The 24,099-nt window shown below is 43.7% G+C and overlaps 1 protein-coding gene across 1 annotated transcript in view; it reads left to right on the forward strand.

Annotated features, from left to right (window-relative positions):
- The first annotated feature begins 10,801 nt into the window (after nucleotides 1-10,801).
- The window catches only part of LOC124551097, a 108,745-nt gene continuing 95,447 nt past the window's right edge, over nucleotides 10,802-24,099 (forward strand). Inside the window, exons 1-2 of the mRNA XM_047126070.1 lie at nucleotides 10,802-10,933; nucleotides 10,966-12,480. Coding sequence (XP_046982026.1) covers nucleotides 10,802-10,933; nucleotides 10,966-12,480 — 1,647 coding nt within the window. The remainder of the gene's footprint in view (nucleotides 10,934-10,965; nucleotides 12,481-24,099) is intronic.

A 24,099-nucleotide genomic window follows, 5' to 3' on the forward strand; every position in this document is an offset into this window, starting at 1 on the left:
GTCCTTACTTACCAGCAGTCTAAGTAGTGAGGTTGGTTGTAGAAGAAAAAGCATTTGAAATACTTTGTCTCTATCGTTTTCCTTATGCTTTAGTCCACAGTACCCGTCACCGAAGGAAACAAGTCATGCTGCCGCTGTGGCTAGCTGCTATTGGAATAAAATACCTTATTCGTCACTGTTGTCCAGTTTGTCACAGTGTAATTATCAAGAATCCTATTAAATATAAAAAGAGACATGTGTGAACAGTGGGAAACATGGGAAACATGGTTGTAAAGTCAAATGTATACAACAAAAAATAAAGGATCAAGGTTATTAAAAGCAGGTACTTAAATGTAGACATGCTAATAGTTCGTCTTACTTGCAGTCAAAAATAGATTAGAAAATGCTGAGGCATGTCCAGATGCAATTTCAACCCTCTATATAACACTTCGCAGATCAGTACGAAAGCGAGAAAACGACAGTTCGTAATCTTTGTGAACTGACAACAAACCGCACTGCCAAACGCTGCAAAAGTCTTCTCGGCTCACAACAAAAATACTTTTTCCTATATCCGTGTAGAACCAAATGAGGAGTCTTTACGTTGTCCTTAAGCGCGGGAATCGACCAAAACATTGCTTTTGTATGAGAGGTACACCAAGGCATTACCTTACATCGTTAAGCCTAAAGAGATGTCGTGCTACAAGACATACGATACACAGGGTGTCTCAAAAAGAATATACGTATTTCGAATGCGTGTATTAAACTTTAAGACATACGAGTATGAAACTTTACACACATATTCAAGAACCTCACAAGTTCAGATTACAGATGCTCAGTATGTCCTCCATCAACGACACGAACACTATAACATCGATACTGAAATTCCTCCCATACTCGAGCAAGCATGTCCTTCGCAACTGATGTTGTGGTAGTACGGATCCGGTTCTTCAACTCTTCCAGGTTCTGTGGGAGTGGTGTTACATAAACATTATCGTTAACAAACCCCCACGGAAAGAAGTCAGAGGGTGTCAAATCCGGTGACCGTGGAGCCCAGCTGAGATACGCTAAGTCGCCAGCTCCTCGGCGACCTATTCAACAGTGCGGTAGACTTTCATCCAGATTTCATGCACTTGGCGAGTCCAGTGAGGTGGTGCCCCGTCTTGTTGAAAAAGTAAATTGTCTTCGCACAGCCTCGGAAACACCCCCTTTTTGAATATAAATTATAGAGTGCAGCAATCATTCGTTCTTTTTTCGATTTTATTACGCAAATCCAGATTTCGGATGGAGGTTAGCCATTATAAATGCTCGATTTTCTATTCTCTATGCATGTAAATCCCCACTGTTGGGAAGTCAGTCACATTTATTTGAATACTACTATATGAGTGCGCCCACTTTCCGAATGGAGGGTAACCTGAACCATTTTTGTAACATAGCGAGATACTGTCGTGTTTCCATCATCCATTTTCTTCAGGAACACGAGGGCGGCCACGACTCTTTCCTTTACATACACATACAGTATCTAGCACGTGTATATACCATCTGCAAATGTTCCACCCATTCGGAGAATTAACTTAGTACCTCAACCTGAAGCGTTTCTGCACTGTAAAAAAATGGTTCAAATGGCTCTGAGCACTATGGGACTCAACATCTATGGTCATCAGTCCCCTAGAACTTAGAACTACTTAAACCTAACTAACCTAAGGACATCACACAACACCCAGTCATCACGAGGGAGAGAAAATCCCTGACCCCGCCGGGAATAGAACCCGGGAACCCGGGCGCGGGAAGCGAGAACGCTACCGCACGACCACGAGCTGCGGACTCTCTGCACTGTAATCACGGAATTGCACTTAGCAAACTCGAGAACACACAATGATTTCTGCTGCAGAGCAGTAATTTTAAACATATGACGGTTACCAAGCCGACCCGAAGACAACTGACATCTAGCGGCTATTAATATAAACTAGACAATGTATTCGTTTCTCCAATAGCCGAGCCGAGGCGCAGCGATCGATAATATGGACAAAATAATACTTTGTAATACGTATATTCCTTTTTGAAACACCCTGTATATCCAGCGAATATCGACAAGTGTCACAATATTGTAAAAGATAAAAGATTAGAAGTGGTTTCTACAATAGTAAAATTAGCATACGTTGTCATACAAAATTATAAAGTAACAAATATTTTAATACATACATATGTTCATAAACATGATAAATTATTGCAACGTACATTCGTCTTCAGTTGTTGTAAAATATTACTGGAACTATTTTTGTAAGTCCAAGGTGAACAACGGCAAAAACCATAAGGCCGCCTCAGATCGTATACTGGATCCGGTACGTACATGCACACTTGCATTCATCATTAAGATCAGTTCAGTAAAATTAGCCCAACTGACAAATTATACATATAATAAAAGTATATAATATCATAGCTCAGGACCCACTATAAGTTACAAGATTTATGTACGCATAAAATATTCTCAGCCTTCTTGTTGTTTCAAATGTGAATGAAACTTCCATCTTGTGACTGGTCGGCGTACGTCATCATTACATCATACTTCCCGAGATTGTCAATCCTTGCGTTCGTTGGGCCACCAGTCCCAGTTCAACGCATGTCTCTGTATATTCTTAGCGCCGAAAGCTCATCTCCACTTGCCACAAAGATCATAGCCGCTATCTTGGTAGAAGTTGTCTCGCACATGCTAATTTGTTGCTTCTTTAATAACAGAATTCCGGAATGTAGAAAAGTGGGACAAGTTCTTAGTTTCATAAAACATTATTATTTGTTTGTTCGTGATACTGTTCTCTGCAAGTACTGATTTCTCGAGTTCAAGATTTTTTAAATGTTCTGTGGTCGGTAACGGTACGGTTGGACAGACAAACTTTATCGCAATCACAAGGATTCTTGAAAATACCAGGACGCTGAGTCCTACGTTCACAATATGAATGGTAGCGTTGATACCTATATGTAGCATGGTGCTGTGATGATTATTCAGAGACCAAGACTGTGCCGACCGCTGTGGCCGAGAGGTTCTAGGCGCTTCAGTCCGGAACAAGGCTGCTGCTACGGTTCGAATACTGCCTCGTGCATGGATGTGTGTGATGTCCTTAGGTTAGTTAGGTTTAAGTAGTTCTAAGTGTAGGGGACTGATGCCCTCAGATGTTAAGTCCCATAGCCATTTGAACCATTTTTTTAACGAAGACTGTCCTTAACCGGGCGCAGCATCTCCTTTATCTAAAAACATAAAGATAATGGTGGCCAGGTTAAGGACATTCTCGATCTCAGGATAATCGTCACAACACCCTGCAACATACAGGCATCAACGCTGTTCCTCTCATTAGTCATGGACAGCTTTCTCCCCTTTCATTCCTCAGTGCGAACCTGGGCTCCGTCTTTAATGACCTCGTCGTCCGTGGGACGTTAAACACTGATCATACTACCTTCCGCTTCATATCAAAGCCTTCCTCAAATTTACAAATGCAGAATAGTTTCCTTATTTTTCCTATTATAAACGAAAGTGCTGAAATTGCTTTTCGAGTGCTTCTTCTCCTACTAAAAGGAAACTGGTCACCTTCAAATCTGCATTCAATTTTCGTTTCCATTCTTCCATAATGTACTCAAGTTAACTTCTTTCATGCCTGTGGTACTAGACTGTCTGTGCGTGTGTAACTCTTTTAAACGGATGACCTGGAATACCGTGCCACGATTTTTATGTCAGAGTGTTCATAAAAAGAGGTTAATTTCGGTAAATGGTGTGCTGCTTCATTTTCGATAGTTAAGAAATGAACCGGATGAAATCCAATGTGACAAGAGCTCACTGTAAGGTGATACATTCGAACGCCGTCCCCAAACGAGAACTACAGGTGAAAACATCGAGAAAGGGCACGATACGCCCAATCGGTGATTGGAGGTGTATGAAATACATCTTCATGTTTTAACAGTGCTCTGACTGATGTTTTAGCTTTCTGTATCAATATCAAAACTCCATTTGGAGTTCTTGCGGCTGCATACCCGAAAGCTAATGACTCAGAAGTTGACCTTAATAGCCTGTCAGAAGAAAATGTTCTATAAATTTTACATGAATTAAGTTGTGTGTATCATGTGTTGAACAAAGGTAGATGTGAAATCTAATTTTTAAAGAATATTGGAACCACTTCAGAAAAAAATATTAGTTCTTTTTTCGCCGATCCGTTACTGTAGATGAGGCGATGATCCACCATTCTACGCCGGAATAGAAGCCTGGGACCTAGAGCAGATTTTCCAGTTCCGTAGGTTTCGCCCCGTTTCACTCGGAAACTCCGACTGGATTCCGGTTGGATGCTGGCTTCTCGAATAGGTGGATGGAACTGACCGCCGTCTTTTTCGTTCAGTGTTTTGGAGACTTTTTGATACAAATATCAACAGAAATTATCATATTTGTTTGTACTTCGGAGGAATTACAAATGTATAATAGAAGAAATACGTTTAAAATCTACAACTATACTCCGCAAGCGGCTTTAGGTGTTCGGTGGACGGTGTTTTTGATGACACCACTATTTTCCCCTACCCCTGTTTCATTTTTGAATGGTGCGTGGGAAGAACGAGCATCGATAATCTTCCGTACGAGCTCTAATTTCGACGAAGTTTTCGTCGTAGTGAGTTCACAAGATGTATGTGGATGGAAGTAATATGTTGCTCGACTCCCTTCCCGCGCTCTCAATATTTCAGCACTTACCACTCAGTGACACACAATGCCTTTCTTGTAACGTCTGCCACTTCAGTTTATTCAGCATTTCCGTAATGCGGTTAGTAAATGATTTCGTCTCGAAACGTGTCGCTCTTCGTTACGTCTTCTGTTCTGTTATGTCGATACTAACTCGTAAGGATCCTCATCTGATAGGCAGTAGTAAAAAGTCGGTCGAACAAGTGTTTTAGAAGCCACTTCTGTTGTGAATGAAATAAACTACTTCAAGGTTCTTGCAATGCATCTCATTTTCCCACAGCTGGTTATGTGATCATTCCACTTCAAATTGCTAAGGATGATTATTGCTCGACGCTAGAGTAGTTAGTGTTTCCACTGATTTTTCATCAACAGCGTAATCGAACACTAGTGGACCTATTCACCTATTTACGCGCAGTACGTTAAATTTATATACGTTCAGGGACAACTGCCATTCTCTGCACCAGTTGTCGATCCACTGTAGAGATTTTTGCATTTTGCGGCAGTCCTCTAGCGTTTCAGCCTTCCTACCGGCAACATCATCTTCTACAAAAAGCCTCACGGAGCTTCCGACATTCTCGATTAGATTGTTCATACATACTATAGAGAGTAATATCCCTATAGCACTCCGTTGTGATGTTTCAGAAATAATCTAAACGTTTCAGTTTCGTCTCCGCATTGAATTTTTTCTCTTATTGCTATCTTTCGAATGTATCGAATTGCATGGTCTAAATTCATAATACTGAAACAGGTTTCGTGTTCTGAATTGAAAGAAATGATAAAGGCCGACTGGGGATCTTAGTATTCTAAGTCTGGCACTAACCCACTATGCCATTTAGCCACATTTATCGAAACAGAAATATGTTCAGTGATTATGAATTGAATATTAAAACCGGAGAAAATTCTGTTCTATGTCGCACATAAATTGTGCCACAGCACACAACGTGAAAGGCTGTTCCTTTTTGTGGCATTAATGTGACGTTTTATTTTTATTTATTAACAGTTGTTCAGAGGGCAGTACACGATATCTTCGCGTTTCGTGGTAGGCTATGCTCTAGTCGTATGACCACCTGCTCCATCAGCTCTGGATTGTTTAAGGTTTACTCGTCGCCTTCTACATTAGCATCTGAGATAACGATGGTGAGGACGCTACTCGGAAACTGCGAGGAGCTCGTCAGTTCTGTGAATTCGATAATCAACCCTAAGACGACCTTGCACCAAAGAAGACGTAGATGAATTTATCTCCAGAAGCTGTATGGCCAGTGTTCTACGCCATAGAAAAGGGATTCTTATTATTGTCTGTTTTTTTTTCCTTGCCCTCGTTCGTATAATCGTTATCACAGGAATCTTTCACCACTCGTTACCCACTGCAGCCTTTGTCTCCTTCAACGATGTTGAAGGAATATGTATGTGACCAGCTATTGCCCTGAAACCAACAACCCACAGTTATTATTTTCAATGAAGGTGAATGACTGCAGTATTTAAGAGTTGAAGGTCATCCTTACATTGATCTAAACAGATGCAGTAAGATGCGTCAGGCAGATGTCATCTTAGAAGACTGTATTTTCCTTTCAGAACATCGCCTGCATCTGGGGCCGCATCTCATCACCTAAAAGCCCAAGATATCTAGACTGTAACCGCTGTTTAGGGAAGAATATTGGCACTGACCAGATACCATGATACTTCACACACCCACTTTCATTTGACGGGAAGAGGTTAACAAAACGACGCGAATGCTTCTTCGACCATCTGACGTACGTATTGCGAAGTTGTTGTAGGGAACAAAGTCAAGGATTACTCCTTCTAAATAAAACTCCCTTCGCACTAACGTTGTTGATCTGCGAGGTAATTTGACGTATCGGTAGTGCGATTTATTTTTGCTACAATCGCCTTCAGTGAATCGTCATCCTGATAACTTACAATAATTTTCATTAGAACTCTCCGTTGAAGTACTACTAGAACGACTCGGGTTCATTGTGGTCACAGTGGACGGTGGTGCTCTGCTAACACGAAGAGTCGTAAAACGCTTACTGCAGTTTCCGTACTCTTAAATCATGAAGTAGTCGAACGATTGCGAATTACGTTCTGCTTGGTTCAAGGGGTGGCTCAAGAGCTCTGTGTTGCTAGGCAACAGAAACAAAGCGTTTTTATGTTCTTTTTAATGTGAAGTTGAAGGAATGGATGCGACACAATGATGCTGTCTGTTTTTATTTTCTATGAATTCGCAAGTCTTTTAACTCTTAAGTCAACTGTGAAAAGATGAAAAATTAATGATTGTTGTAGAGAAAATCTTGAGAATAGACAATAAGTAAGCGAACGGACTTTTGCCCGAATTACAAACTAAAAAGGCTGACTATACGCCGACGTACACTTAAAATGTTCACATACAGGCTTTATAGATTTTTATTGAATGTCCAAAATGGTTATTATTGTTTGCCAAAGGACTTCACGCCTAATCACTACGCTTTGCAAATAATTGAATCCGCAGTTATCGGTTGCAGGAACCATTATCAGGACTGCAACTGGAGCATTTTTTCACTGACTACAATCCAAGTCCGTTTTTATTACGTCTTTGCTCCCTGGTTGACGCATCCTGTCTTGCCTGTCAGTGGACAACCCATTACCCACTTCGTCTCATTTTCCACCAACTTGACATGCTAAGTTTTTGTGTTGCAGATATGCTACTGTCGGTTGTATTTATAGGTCGAGTTTTATTTGCAATCGATTTCGATGTTGCGTTATAGCATCTTTAAGACCTCGAATACAGTAAACATATCTTCTGTCATGACTGTACAAAATACTACACTAAAATATGTAATTACTTTTAAAACTGATCGTACTTTAATTCCATGAAACTAAAACATTTCCAGTTTTCAAATTTAGATGTGACTAGCGAACAAAAGATAACAGCTATGGGTAGTGTTTATACTACGGTAACAGAGTATTTGTTATTATTGTACTAAAATCAGACAGCTGCGACATCGATGTATTAATAAGTAAGAGCAGTGAAGGTTTATAAATTGATTACATTACATGGGATAATTCAGTAGTGTGTAGGACTACAATGGGCTAAATCACCCTTGGAAGGGGTACCGTAGTCGTCTTGTGGTCAGTGGCATAAAACAGGACAGACAGTGGGGCGCGTAACACGTCACCTACATTAGGTGGTACCTAAAAGTCTTATGAAACAGAAATGTAACACACTGCTAAGCTATTTACAGTGTTTAAGCGTATCATAAAATCTGTTAGTATAGGGTAGTCACTCCTTGAATTTTAATCAATTCCGCTTAGCTTTTTACGATGTTCAACTGACTTCGCGTAATCAAGGTAACATGTGAACTAATAACTGGAGTGGGTAATTCTGAACGTAATTAATAAATAAAACAGGGAACACGAAATAGGTTTTAGGGACGAACAAATGACCAGTTCAGAGTATTGGGGAGCAACAACATTGAAAAAAGCGGAATCAAATATTATCATGTAAAAATTTGATAAAGAAGTCAGTAAGAATTATATTTAGGGCGAAGTAAAGCAAAAGCAGCTAGGAAAATTAGAAAGAAATTGAGGGGCGCATTTTGAAACCTGTCACTGCTGAAGAATGTCAAATACGTAACGGATAAATACAGATTCAAAAACACTATTAAAAAGAAAATACTCTACAAAAGCTTCATCACATGTAGAACGATTCGCTAAGAAACGTGTTAGGCTATTCGGCTGATTCGACAAAATGTGGTAAAAACACAGTATGGAGCACGTGACAACTGGTTGACGATTTTGGATGTCATAGACAGTCAAGTAGGACAGAAAAGGAATGAGAATCTGTTTCAAGATAACGAAGATGAGTTAAATTTAAGAGGAAACTTAAGTTCATGGATTTATGAAAATGGAGAAGCGTGGAAAGCATTGAAAACTTCATAAGAAAATCTATCTACTGTGTTCTGTAGGTTTTTTTACTACGCAGTTGTACATTTCGATATTATAGCTTCTCCATCAAGGTTTCTGTTGCTGTTTAAGGACCTTCACCGCGATGTCAGCACACCAGAAACATGTATCGACCACATTGTTTCATTTGTTTTGTACGGAGCGTGTATGATACCACAATGAAGCAGCTTCGGCAGTGTGATCTCATAGCACAAAGTAAATCAACAAAATTCACAAATTGGCATCCCTGGCGTCTTCATATCGCAGCGAAGGTCCATGTATTGCAATAGAAGCCTTCTAGATGCTTAATCTGTGAAATGTGCACTGACATACCAAAAACATTATAGAATACAAGAAATGGGATATTATTATCAAGTTTTCCATTTATTTTATCCTCACTGTTTTCCAAGAGTAGTTATTATGCCTATCATTAAAAAACAGGTGCAACACTTTTCATTATTCGTAGACATCAAGGTAGTTTCATATTGAGTACGTGTTCAGTTAAAAAAGCATGCTGAAGAGAACTGTTCATGACCTACTTGAAGAAATTTTCATAGCATTCGTCTGTAGTTTGTGGCAAAATAAATAAAAAAATAAATTTATTGATTTTTTTGAAAAGAGAAAAAATTATGGATATGGAACTTTAACTTTAGAATTTTTGAAAGGCTTTTTTACGGACTGTATTGACCGGCTTGAATGCGGACAAATTCAGTGCTGCGTGAAATTTGCCTGTAATATAATTTAAAATTCCGATTAATTACATTTTTGAATTCTACATCATTGTTGATTTAATCAGTGTTGTCACCTTAGACATAGAATTAGTCCTTCTGTCACAATATTAATTCATTAGCCGCCATCGATGTTCTTATCTTTGTTGACCGTGTGTATCTTCCTAAGTCGGCAACGGTTTACTTCACGAAGACCGTGGAAACCAAGGAATTCAATGCTACGTCGCTTTAAATAATTCTCGTAAAACGTAGATACTTGTCACTATTTTTTATTCACAAGACAATAAGACTTGCTCTGCTCGTCGCACAAACCATAAATACTAACAAGATGGTTGCGTTTCCGCACGCACGCACGCACGCACGCACACACACACACACACACACACACACACAAACACAATTACGTCCATCCCCTACAAGGGAACAATCGAAAGTGTATCTTAACTTCTTCTTGGAGTAGGAAACAAAAGAGAATCCAATATGAACATTACAGAGATTATATTCTACATCGCTCTCAATTTAATTTTTGGCGCAGCCTTTAAGGTATCGTATGTCTCTGCGTCGGAATGTGTCATTACTAGTTTTAGCGAAAGTAGAAGAAAATTAACATTGCCGTAAAGAGATTCTGCCGAATAACTAGAACGGTTAAGTGACGTATTATTAATTCGAGCACGGGTGTTTGTTGATCTCCGGCCGTTGCAGGGTCTGCTTTAAGACCTGCGTGAGATGGCGCAAGAAAGAGTGACTTGGGCATAAGCTTCACAGCTGCCGGCGAGGGTCATCCGCGGCACTTTTCTCCGTTTATTTGTGGCGCGCGGCGGCCAGTACGTAGGCGTTCTAAATAACTCGGTAGGCGGCATCTGGCAGATGGGACAGATAATGAAAGCCACTCCGCGCGCCGATATGTAAAGCAGGGCGGGTCTGGTCCTTCTGATGTAATCAGTGTTGGCCTTGTGCTTTTCATCCTCTCTCTTTCGCCCCATCATTTCGGCCCTGAATTAAGAGGAACGTTTGTCCCAATGAGGCTAATTTTAAAAGCGCCAGAACGAAGTGGGAGCCTAATCTCGAAGTGTGTCTCCTATTTGCTCATCTGGCCGCGTCTTGGCAGCGTCGTCGCCCGAGGGAGGGGAAGACCGAAAGAAGTGGGGAGGCCCTATAGGCACCGTGCCAGAGCCGGCGTTTAGCGGTCAGGAGCTGGCGGGAAAGCCCCTAGATTCAGCTCTTTTACTCTCTCTTTTTTCATAATGAGCTCGTTTGTCACTAAAACGCGAGTCGTATTCGATGGTGTCGGGTTTTGGGGCGTCGTTTGCCGTGGTGATGAAGGACGGTGTTTTAGCAGTTGTTGCTGCTGCGTCAGACGATCCAGAGGGTCAGTCGGTGGTGGCCTGACCACGGCAGCAGTCGCGCCCGATGGCGAGGAACACTGACGGTAAAGAAAGAGTGGCGCTTTCGGCGTCGAAGAGAGCGCATGGCGCGACACTCGAAACGTTGTTTATCGCCGGGGAGCCGGTATGGGACAGAAGTCTTGTGTGCCAGCCAAGTCGGTGGAGCCAGGCAGCCGGTGGCGGCGGCGGCGGCGGCGGCGGCGGCAGCGGCGGCGGTGGGGCTGCTATAATTGAAATGTTTGTGTAGAGCGGCGCAGTGGAGGATCGACCGACCGACAGGACGCGCTGCACGTTGGCTTCGTCGCGGGGTAACGGCGGTAGCGCCTCTGGCGCACCCGGGGGCGCTAGGGGCAGGTTCCGAGTGACGGCTGTTCCGGAGGAACCGGGAGACGCCACAGTGCAGTCACCGGCTGGGAAGGCGGTTGCTGCCGGCTTCGCCCTGCTCAAGGGGGCTTCAGCTGTCACCCGTCCGGCACCTGCCGCCGATCTGACGGAATACGGAGCACTCGGTAGTGCCGTCATGTCAGCCACCGCTGCTGCCGCCGCTGTAAGCGTCGCCACCGCATCGAAGTTCTCAGAGCAGGTTACCGGCGAGGTTTCAACGAAAAGTGATTACAGGGGAGCCTGTCGCCCAGGTTGTACCCCGCAACGCGCTGGTTCAAGCGAATATTTTGAAGCCTGTCTGTGCGACGATACGGCGCACCAGAAACGACATTATTTGACTGTGGAGGTGCTAGGAATGTCGACTGCAGTTGCTGGACGTATTCGAGGAAGCATTCTCGATACAGCGTCTGCTCAGGGTGATGATCATGTACAGACATGCACAAGCAGAAACATGGAAACTGCTTCACCACCTCTTTCTGGAATACATCTCAAGACGGTCGCCAACAAGATCGATAGAGCCGTCATCGGCAGTGGTGAATATTTCGGTGATGCTAGAGGACAGGTTGCTAGTGGAAACACGGCAAGTGATATCGCGCTTTTGGGAAACACAGAACCTGCTCAAGTACGCTGCAGTGCTGGTGGGGATGCGACGCCGGAAGTGCCCTCGACAGCGCCAAATTGCTCAGATATCGTCCCTCTTCCGACGGCTACGTATTTCGACAGTGACGAAAACTTCAACACGATAAATAGCGACATTTCTTCTTTAGCGAGTGACATCTGGATTATGGAGGACGAATTGTGGAGTGGTCACGCATCAGGGGAAGATTCTCCGGCTCCGACGAGGGATTGTACCGTTCCGGACTACCGCGCAGAGAGCGAGGGCGCCGACATCGAGGTTCCCGCAGAGAGGAGCCATCCCCGGTGGAGTGCGTCCGACGCGGGTTCGTGCGCGGTGAAGGACGGCAAGAGCCGCGGCTGGCAGAGACAGGCCAAAGACGCGGAGCCAGATCGATCCCGCGAGGACGGCGGCCCCGCCCGCAAGGTGTCGGGTGGGCACAGGGGCCGGCGCAGTGCCACCCCGGAGCTGGCGTTCGACCCCTGCAGCCTGCCCTCGGTGTCGGAGTTGGAGGAGGAGTGCGCCGCGCGGCCACCGCTGCCCACCATCAGCGAAGACGGCGCGCCGGCTACTGGCGGCCAGCCGCGCCGCTCGGGCTGCCGCGACGATGCCGACAGCCTGGCGTCCGAGCCCGAGTGCTCGCCGAGCGCCAGCCGCAGCCACACACCTGTTCGCAGAAACTGCAGCGACCCGCGCCGCGCGCTCAGCCGCGTCCTGCCCTTCTTCTCGGCCAGCCTCACCAGCAACGACGACGACTCCGAGGTACTGTAACGCCCCACCCGTCACATATCTGGTTGTGGCGTGTGTTCACCCCAGCTAATTGACTAACAGATCAACAGAGTGTGCAAAACTGCCGCAATATCAGATAACGCAAAAAAGTACCGTGTTTATACTCATCTAGCGTTTCATAAAGACTTAGCAATTTGCAACGAGCTTTACGCACAATTTCAAACCTCTCCTAAACTTTTTCTCGCCCACGTGCTTGAAGGCAAATATTCAGTACATTAACTCATTCGTAAACGACTTGGACGTCTTAATCTGTCTTATACGTAGGAGTTCAATTCCTTAAAGAATCGGGGCTGTACTGGTGTGCAGCTAAGGAGGCAATTGTTGTTGTGGTCTTTTGTCCAGAGACTGGTTTGGTGCAGCTCTCCATGCTACTCTATCCTGTGCAAGCTTCTTCATCTCCCAGTACTTACTGCAACCTACATCCTTCTGAATCTGTTTAGTGTATTGATCTCTTCGCCTCCCTCTACGATTTTTACCCTCCACGCTGCCCTCCAATGCTAAATTTGTGATTCCTTGATGCCTCAGAACATGTCCTACCAACCGGACCCTTCTTCTTGCCAAATTGTGCCACAAACTCCTCCCCAATTCTATTCAATACCTCCTCATTAGTTACGTGATCTACCCATCTAATCTTAAGCATTCTTCTGTAGCACCACATTTCGAAAGTTCTATTCTCTTCGTGTCCAAACTATTTATCGTCCTTGTTTCACTTCCATACATGGCTACACTCCATACAAATACTTTTAGAAATGACTTCCTGACACTTAAATCTATACTCGATGTTAACAAATTTCTCGTCTTCAGAAACGCTTTTCTTGCCATTGCCAGTCTACCTTTTATATCCTCTCTACTTCGACCATCATCAGTTACTGTGCTCCCCAAATAGCAAAACTCGTTTACTTCTTTAAGTGTCTCATTCCCTAATCTAATTCCCTCAGCAACACCCGATTTAATTCCACTACATTCCATTATCCTCGTTTTGCTTTTGTTGATGTTCATCTTATATCCTCCTTTCAAGACACTGTCCATTCCGTTCAGCTGCTCTTCCAAGTACTTTGCTGTCTCTGAGAGAATTACAATGTCATCGGCGAACCTCAGTTTTTATTTCTTCTCCATGGATTTTAATACCTACTCCAAATTTTCTTTTGTTTCCTTCACTGCTTGCTCAATATACAGATTGAATAACATCGGGGAGAGGCTACAACCTTGTCTCGCTCCCTTCCCAACCACTGCTTCCCTTTCATGTCCCTCGACTCTTGTAACTGCCATCTACTTTCTGTACAAATTCTAAACAGCCTTTCGCTCCCTGTATTTTACCCGTGCCACCTTCAGAATTTGAAAGTGAGTATTCCAGTCAACATTGGTAAAAGCTTTCTCCAAGTGTACAAGGCAATATAAAACATAAATGGAACTATGACCGCGGCCCACCGCGAAGCTGAACGCCGCCTCGCGGCGTTGTGGGCACATGACGTCAGAAGGCGACGAGACGGGACTGAAATAGCGAAGTTCATCAACGAAGGGCAGATTGTTAAGTTCCGGTCTCTGTGAACCAGTGGAAATGACGAAGCTGATCAGTTGTTTCCTTGCTACGTGGAGGTCAGAGGTCCGATCGTTTCGTTGTAACACCCCACCCGTCACTTAGCTGGTTTTGGCGTATGTTCACCCCAGCTAACTGACTAACAGATCAACAGAGAGTGCAAAACTGCCGCAATATCAGATAACGTAAAAAAAGTGATATGGCCCTGTGAATCCTGACTGAACTGCGGTGGCAGCGTTGACATTAATTGATTCAGAATTGATCCATTTTAATTAAAAAGGAGTGCACATTGATGTTATATTCAGCTATTGAACACCAGATGCAAATGTTGAACATAAAATTAAGAAAGTGGCTTGGGATTTCAACTACTTGATTGAAAACAGATGCAGTCGATTAGCACAAATTTATTTTAACTCCTGACCTTCAATCATCACATTACAAGACTCTCCTAACAGGCACTGGTAATAAATTGCGTTTACATGGAGTAAAGCGCGATAAATCAAAATTAATTCCTATCGACTGGCCCAGGCATAATGCGAAGTGGGAGAAGAATTCCACAATACACGGCCCATGAAACCCTCATGGAAAATATGCCGACGTGATCCAACAGATTAATCAGTGCCTAACTTCAGCCGGAGCAGGCGCAATATCACCGAACTCAGTGTGGTGGGGCTTCGTCGTTGTGCGGACGTCGGCTGGCCTCGTGGTGGTGCAAGCCTGCGCTTGTCTATTCACTTCTAGCTATCTTGCTCAGTACATAGCTGAACCAAAACTTCCTATCTCCAAGCTCAAGTGTTCCATTTGCCAAGAGATGCTCACTCTTTCTCAGGCAAGCTGAGTAAAGAACGCCACGTCCGCACTCCAGGCAAGCTGGGAACGGAAGACCACTATGGAGACTTCTCCCAGTCCGCTCCTCACCTCGGTTTCCCCTCCAGCAAAATCACTTACGCCAATTGCAATGCAACTAGAGTTAATTATGCGTCACTTCCCAGCGCCGACCATTGCCTGCTCTGGGAAGTGAACAAATTCCCACAAAATGTCCCTTCCTCTCAACTTCTGCTATTTAGCTCCTCCCAGGCCACCCATCAAGGTTAGCGTCTGCACAAAACACCAATTTTTCCGGACTCCCAGGAGAGTACTTAAAATTCCTTGGTCCTACGTTCCCATCAGAGGCCGGCGTATTTCATTGTCGATCTTCACCTGATTTAGTTCAATCTCTGTGTACCATGAATTCAGTGTGAAGTTGCTATAGTCACGAACACGCATATTTTGGCCTCTGTTGACTGCTCCACCGTAGCTTTGCGTGACTGTCTGGCATGTTTCACTGAAAACAGGACGACGGACATTTATCAACAGCCATACAAGTTCTCCGTCTACTTCCTGGTACACCAGCATGGGGTCAACCACCCACTCACCGTCACTCACCTTACGGCAGCTGGAGGCTGCGCCCCATTACTGCTTTCTCAGAGCTTGAGCCACCCTAAGCTGCCTATTGTCGCTTCCCTTCGCCACTCCCCAGCCGGCCATGGTCAACTCGAATACTTCCCTGGGATAAACTAGCCTCCAGTAAGTTGCCGCGTTTCCACAAAGTTTTCATGTCTTGTGAATTACTTTAAAACGACCACCCAGCATTAATTGTTCCAATACGTCCATACTATACCCTCTACAAGATGCATTGTGCCTTGTCAGTCATTTTTGTTCAGCCCTACTGTTCGCTCAACGTGAGTTAGTTGATCTTTAATGACTTCATGTAAGGGGCATAGTTCTCGCCATCTTACAGTACACGCCTCATTAAATCACCTCCCACAGTCACGAGTTGCAGCTTATATAAGTCCTGTTTACTGCATCAGCTTTCTCTCCCCCTCCCCTCCCCCTCTATCACCTTCTGCTCTTTCCCCAAGCCATCCATCTCCTTTCTATCTAATACCTCTCCGTTTAGTAATAATTACACGGTGTGTCCCATTTATTTAGACATCTCCAAATAAATTTTCGTTCTGAAACAAAGTAAAGAACAGAAAACAAAAGAAAAACCATTTCGAGCAAGTGATCTGTTCTGAGCGGCAGGACATCAATCACATTGGATGCATTTGAATAGAATTTGCCATAAAATGACCATCTGGAGAACGATCATATAATGTACATATTATGCTTAACAATAACATTATCTTGGAACTGTTCCATTTGGTCCGTGTTTGCATAGAAAAACAGTAATATCAGAAATTGAGTCCGCCTTGATGCGAAACACCTTGTTATTCGTTTATTTCTTTATTATCCCAAACTAGTTTCGGCGATAAATATCACCATCATCAGTGGGGTTTTTTAATCTAAAATATGCAGAAAATGGCATGGTTGTAAAAACACAGTAAAACATTATTACATTTTTACAATTCGTCTTTTGAAATATAGTTTTCTATTGATACTTTCATACTACCTTATTTATTGTACGTTACAGCATGTTTTAAGCAATTATTGGCGCTGTTTGCGACATATTTTCTGTGCTCTTCTTTTTCTGTAGCCGTCTTTTTTACTTAGCGAACATCTTGTCATCTGCAGCCATGTGAGCCATACTGAAAGGTGAATCTCGTATGTCAGCAGCATATACTTGGGGTAGTGGTGCTTAACTGTTTCATCGCAAATTTTTGGAACAGAATTACCGATTTCAACTATATGATAACCATAGTCAGAACTTACAACAGATATACAAGATAAAACATTAATTTAGTAAGAGATTAAAAGCAAAGGACAAAGTGTGAAGTGGACACGATGTACCCCTCATTCTGCTCCATAGCAACAAGTCATAACCGTGTAAAAATATGAGTCTAAATTGCCATGTATGCTTCAGCCTTAGCGCATACAAGCTCTAGGGATTTATCTATTAGAGGATACCGAACAAAAAAGGTCTAATGATCCTATGTCTGGGAATATATGGTATCCATGCTAGAGACCGTTTATTTAATCATAGATTGTTAAAGACACAGCGGTCTAATACGCGCTGTGCTATGCAGCCACAGTTAAAGTATGCATGTTTTCTTTCTAGACGATGACACCGTTCCTCGCACGTCATGCCCTAGTGCTCTCTCTCCTCCCATTCACTTCTCCTGCTGACTCACATTGTAGTGTATGTGATACACCGTTGTACACAGTGGTTCCATATTCGAATCGACAGCCTGTTGACCTCGGTTCGCAGTTATTTCCTGGATGTATTTCAACCTCTGTCTTCCTCTACAGTTTTTGCCCACTACAGCACCCTCTAGTTCTATGGATGTCATTCGCTCATGTCTTAACAAATGTCCTATCATCCTTTTCCTTGTCAGTGTTTCCCACATACTCCTTTCCTCTCCGATTCTGCGCAGAACTTACTCATTACGTACCTTACCAGTCCATCTAATTTTCAACATTGGTTTGTAGTACCACATCTCAAATGCTTCGATTCTCGTCTACGCCGGCTTTCTCACAGCCCACGTTTCACTGCCATGCAATGCTGTGCTCAAAACGTATATTCTCAGAAATGTCTTTCTCAAATTAAGGCCTATGTTTGATACTAGTCGACTTTTCTTGGCCATGAATGCCCTTTACCAGTCTGCTTTTCTTTCTTGCTCCATCCGTCACTGGTTATTTTGCTGCCTAGATAGCAGAATTGCTTTATTTCATGTACTTCGTAACCATCAATCCTGATGTCAAGTTTCTCGCTGTTCTCATTTCTGCTGATTCTCACTACTTCTGTCTTTCTTCGATTCGCTCTCAGTCCATATTCTGTACTCATTAGACTGCTCATTCCATCCAGCAAATCATGTAATTCTTCTTCACTTTCACTCAGGATAGCGATGCCATCAGCGAATTTTATCATTGATACGCTTTAACCTTGAATTTTAATTCCACTCCTGAATCTCTATTTTATTTCCATCAGTGCTTCTTCGATGTACAAATTGAACAATAGGGGAGAAAGACTACATCCCTGTTTACACCCTTTTTAATCCGAGAACTTCGTTCTTGGTCGTTCACTCATATTATTCCCTCTTGGCTCCCGTATATATTGTGTATTACCTATGTCTCCCTATAGCTTACCCCTATTTTTCTCCAAATTTGCAACATCTTGCATCGTTTTACATTGTCGAACGCTTTTTCCAGGATGGTAAATGGTATGAACGAATCTTGATTTTTCTTTAGTCTTGCTTTCGTTATTAACTGCAACATCAGAAGTGACTCTTTGATGCTTATACCTTTCCTAAAGCCAAACTGATCGTCATCTAACATGTTCCCAATTTTTTTTTTCCATTCTGGGGTATATAATTCTTGTCAGTAACTTGGATACATGAGCTGTTGCGCTGTTTGTGCGATAATTCTCGAACTTGTCAGCTCTTGCGGTCTGTGTGGCTGATACTTCGCCGATAATCAGATGGTATGTCACCAGACACAAACATTCTGCACACCAACATGAATAGTCGTTTTGTTGCCACTTTCCCCAATGATTCTAGAAATTATGAAGGAATGTTATCTACCCCTTCTGCCTTCTTTATCTTGAGCCCTCCAAAGCTCTCTTAAATTCTGATTCTAATACTGGATCCCCTATCTCTTCTAAATCGACTCCTGTTCCTCCTTGTATCACATGAACAAATGTTCCCCCTCATATAGACCTTCACTGTACCACTCTTTCCGTCTATCCGCTCTCTCCTCTGCATTTAACAGCGGGATTCCCGTTGCACTCTTAGTGTTACCACCCCTGCTTTCAATTACACCGAAGATTAGTTTGACTTTCTTATATGCTGAGTCAGTCCTTCCGTCAATCATTTCTTTTACGACTTATTCATATTTTTCTTGCAGCCATTTCGTCTTAGTTTCCCTGCACTCCCTATTTATTTCAATCCTCGGCGACTTGTGTTTCTGTGTTTCTCAATTACCTGAACATTTTTGTACTTCCTTCTTTCATCGATCAACTGAAGTATTTCTTCAATTACCCATGGTTTCTTCGCAGTTACCTTCTTTGCACCTAGGTTTTTGTATCCAGCTTCGATGATTGGCCTTTTTAGAGTTGTCCAATCCTCTTCAACGGTACTGCTTACTGAGCTATTCCTTATTGCTGTATCTATAGCCTTACAGAACTTCAAGCATACCTCTTTATTCCTTAGTACTCGTGTATCCCACTTCTTTTGGTATTGATTCTCCCTGACTAACGTCTTAAACTGCAGCCTACTCTCCATCACTATTACATTGTGGTCTGAATCTACGTCTGCTCCTGGGTACGCCTTACAATCCAGTATCTGATTTCGGAATCTATGTCTGACCATGATGTAATCTAACTGAATCTTCCCGTATCACCTTGTCTTTTCCAAGTACATTTCCTCCTTTTGTGATTGTTGAACAGAATATTCGCTATTACTAGCTGAAATTTATTACAGAGCTCAATTAGTCTTTCTCCTCTCTCATTCCTTGTCCCAATCCCATATTCTCCTGTAACCGTTCCTTCTGCTTCTTCCCCTACAACTGCATTGCAGTCCTCCATGACATTTCTGTTTGCATCTCCCTTTACACGCTGTATTAACCTTTCAATATTCTCACACTTTTTTTTTCTTCATCTTCAGCTTGCGACGTCAGCATGTATACCTGAACTATCGTTGTCGGTGTTGGTTTGCTGTCGATTCTGATAAGAACAGCCCTATCAATGAAATGTTCACAGTAACTCATTCTCTGCGTCACCTCCCTATACATTACGAATGCTACCCCCGTTATGCCATTTTCTGCTGCTGTAGCTATTACCCTATAGTCATCAGGCGAGAAATCATTGTCTTTTTTTCCATTTCACTTCACTGACATACATTGAGCCTTCGATTTCCCTTTCCAGATTTTCTAGCTTCCCTACCACGTTCAAGCATCTAACATTCCATGCTCCGACTTTTAAAACGTTATACTTTTGTTGGTTATTGAATCTTTTTCTCGTGGTCACCTCCCCCTTGACAGTCTCCTCCCGGACATACGACTTGGGTACTATTTCGGAATCTTCTGGTAAAGGAGAGATCATCATGGCACTTTTTCAGTTACTAGCCACACGTGTGTCGTTAATGCAATGGTTTCCATTGATTTCTGCATCCTTATGCCGTTAATCATTGCTGATTTTTCCGCCTTTGGGGGCAGATTCCCACCTCGAGAACAAGAGAGTGCCCTGAACCTCTGTCGGCTCCTCCACCCTCTTTTTAATTCTTTTGCGTTTTGTTCGTTGATGTTCGTTGTATTTGGTCGTAGCGGACGTCACATGACATACTTTGAAGTTCGTTGTTAATCCATTCAATCAGTTATTTTATTAGAGAGACCAGCCAGTTCTCTGACCGAACACGCTGAGATAGCGTGCCAGCTAGCCTTAACACTTACAGCGTGAGCAGGGCTTACTAGCGACAGATGGGCAGTTTTGCCACTGGTTCCTTCACCAGGCGACCAGGATTCCGGGATTTGATCATATTCACTGATAAGGCCATCTTTACGCGGGCTGGTATCGTCAACTTTCAAAACAGTCGTGTATGAGACTGTACACAAAACCCCCATGGTATGGTGACAGCGAATCATCACCATCGGTACAGCTTGAATGTGTGGGACGGGATAATTTGCGACCGTGTTTTAGGACCAGTCTTCCTTCCACGTCGCCCAACGGGCTGGAACTATCGGTGTTTCTTGCGGGTGACTTTGTCTCCCCTGCTGGAAGAATTGTCATTGATGATTCGTCGGGTTACATGGCTGCTACGTGTTGGTGTTCCAACCCACTTCGCTATGGACGCATCTCAATCGTGTCTTGCTTGGTCGATGGATCGGACGAGGGTCCAGTTGCATGACCTGCTCGTTCACCGGGTCTCAACCTGTGCTGTTTCTGGTTATGCGGCCACCTCAAAAGTATTGTGATGCAGATCCCATTTCAGATGTGTAGGTCGGTAACGGGTGCAGCTGTAAGTAGCACCATCGTTATCGCTACTGTAACCGTCTACGCCAGCAGGTTTGTGAATTGGATAAGAATGGAAGCTGGTAAATAACTGTTAGTATTTATTGACGTAGCAGAATTAGTAAAATTATTAATGTCTCGATCGTTGCGTGTTGTTATGAGAAGCGTAAAACGACGACGACGCCATTCGTTGGATTGGCGTTTCAGTTTTGCCTCATACGATGTTCCCCATGTCTCATCTAGTGTTACGATACGGCGTAAGACAGCCTCTTCTTCGCGCTCATAGCGCTCAAAGTGCGTCTGAGCAGTATCGTAACGCATTCATTTCTGCATTTCCGTCAAGTAATGCGGAACCCATCGTGATGCAATTTTTCGCAGGCCCAGAAATTCCTTCAGGGTGCGAAGCACAGCAGTATGCGCTAATCCGGTTTCGTGGGCGAGCTCACGAATCGTATGGCGTCGATCACTGTCCACTAACCCGGCAACAGCATGAACTACTACTTCAGAGACGCTAGGACGACCTGCCTGATGCATGTCGGCCACAGTTTGTCGACCTTCGTTGAAGGCTTTTACCCAATGTGCCAATCTTCTGTACGGCAATGCCGATTCCCCGCACGCCTCTTAAAGAGCTCGGTGACACTGTCGTGCTGTACGACCTCTGGCACAGTCAATCTTCATCCAACTCCGTTGTTCCTGTTTCGAAAACATAGTGACAGCGTTACGTTAGACTGATCGCTCACAATTAACTATGTTTCCCTCGATTGTGCGCATGCCGGTGACGTTGGATGGGCGTGTCCATTTGCTCGGGGGTAAGATAGGTTGTCAACAGCGTGTGCCATCGGCGACAGTAGTAGATTCCATTGCATAGTCCACAACAGTGTTGCCACTATGTGAGTGCCAACCTACGTATTACTGTTGCCTGCACCAATATTTTTATTCGTTTCTTTCGTGTTTTTTCAATTTTAGCCAACCATGGATAGTATTAGCGAACTACTCTTTTTACATGAAAGTAATTTGTGGATTAAAACCCACTGAGCCTAAATTGAACGCAGCTTACTGATAAAAGATAGCTCCTAAAAGATACTGAATCTGAGAACTATTTAGTGTGTCGTCGTAGAGATCTTATAACTGCGGACATAATTGTTACTTCGAAATAGAATCAACTGCGTGTCGATTGTTTCGCAGAATTATAAGAAGCCAACTGAAACCATGATTATCTTAATACAGAAGATCCTAACAAATCGCAAACTAAATATGAAATAACAGCATCAACTGCTCCGCGCATCTTCCTCCCATTGAAGCCCAATTATATGCAATACAGAATCCGACATCGAATGTCGACGTGCCTACAGATACTTTCGCGAAACATGTAACAGTTAAACCATCACCATTCTGGCAAGAAAATCCTGTCATACGGTTCACATAACACGAAAGCTAGTTTGTGTTAGCCCACGTACCGACGAAAGAAATATAGTTACGGCGTTGCGGCGCTCAACGAGGGCGTGGCTGTCCGCAGATCACGGAGTCCCGGGTTCGATTCCCAGCCGGGTTGGGGATTTTCTCTGCCCGGGGACTGGGTGTTTGTGTTGTCCTCATCATTTCATCATCATCATCATCATCATCATCATCATCATCATCATTCGTGACAGTGGCTCCACTGGTCTGTGTAGAGAATCGGATTGTGTAAAATTTGGAATGTGTAAAAATTGGGACTCTGTACGGCTGCTGATGACAGCGCAGTTAAGCGCTCCACAAACCAGTCACCACCACCATCAACGAGGGCGTGTCCTCAATAGTTGAGGATATTTTGGCTCCACCGCCGAGCGCTCTTCAGTAAGCTGTTATTAAAAATGCTTTAATCAGTCGGCTGTCTCAGTCTGGAGGCAAACGATAAGAAAAGTTGATTGGTAGAAGCGTTAGTTGATCACACCCTTCACAATTGCTAAATCGCTTACGGACCCTGGCCACCAATCCTGCTAAAGAAGATACTCCACGAGATATTTGGCTACCTCTCCTACCTCCTAATGCACAAAAAATACTTACCTTATGCGCCGGCGATGTCGATGCCCTCGGACAAACAGCGGACCGTATTGCCGAGATGCATCCGTCCACATGTCCATCAGACCATTTCCTGGCCTCGTTACAAGTACAAATCGCGGAGCCGACCGACAAGTCGCCGCTCTTCAAACGCAAAATTCTAGTCGTCAATAACGCAGCTCACCTTCAGATGAGAAGCTATGTTGGTACCACTGAACATTTGGCTATGAAATTCGAAAATGGCACACATTTGTGGGACGGGAAATATGCTTGGAGTAACGACGGCAGGCTTCCCAGACTGCAGTCGTCGACTGCTGCCTTTGGTTCCACAATTAAGACATATGGTCGTGTGACCTTTACGTTGAACTCAGGCTTCTATCGTGACTTTGTGTGGCAATTCACTGTCGCAGACGTGGTATACCATATCTTTGGAGCAGACTCATTATCATTTTACGGCCTTCTATCGGACATTCTCCACCGCCGCCTTCATACAACCACTAACTTCGCTAGCCGTGCGCGTGTACGCTCTGTGCACAACACAGCCGCACGCTTGATCACAAGTGATTCTCCATACTTATAACTCCTTAAACAGTTCAAAAGAATGGCTCTGAGCACTATGGGACTTAACATCGATGGTCATCAGTCCCCTAGAACTTAGAACTACTTAAACCTAACTAACCTAAGGACATCACACAACACCCAGCCATCACGAGGCAGAGAAAATCCCTGACCCCGCCGGGAATCGAACCCGGGAACCCGGTTAAACAGTTCCCGGAGATCACTATTTAAGTTACCTTTGCTAGCAGCTATACAGCTTCCAACAATGAATTATGTTTTAACAACGCCATGACCCTCGATCACGTTGGTTACCACCCGAAGAACTGAAGATGACGAAACAAGAATTTACTTTTGTGCTTGCCCAAAGGGTCTGTCGTTCATCGAACAGCGGCCGGATCACGCCTCCCCGTGTAGTTGCAAAGAAGACCATTGGCTGGCTCGCATATGGTGATTACCGGCAACTTGACGCCAGATCAATACCCGGTCGGTATACTGTTCTGCACTTTAAAGATTTCTCATCTAGTTTCCACAGTAAACA

The sequence above is a fragment of the Schistocerca americana genome, chromosome 1 (assembly GCF_021461395.2).
Source record: "Schistocerca americana isolate TAMUIC-IGC-003095 chromosome 1, iqSchAmer2.1, whole genome shotgun sequence".
Classification (NCBI taxonomy): Eukaryota; Metazoa; Arthropoda; class Insecta; order Orthoptera; family Acrididae; genus Schistocerca; species Schistocerca americana.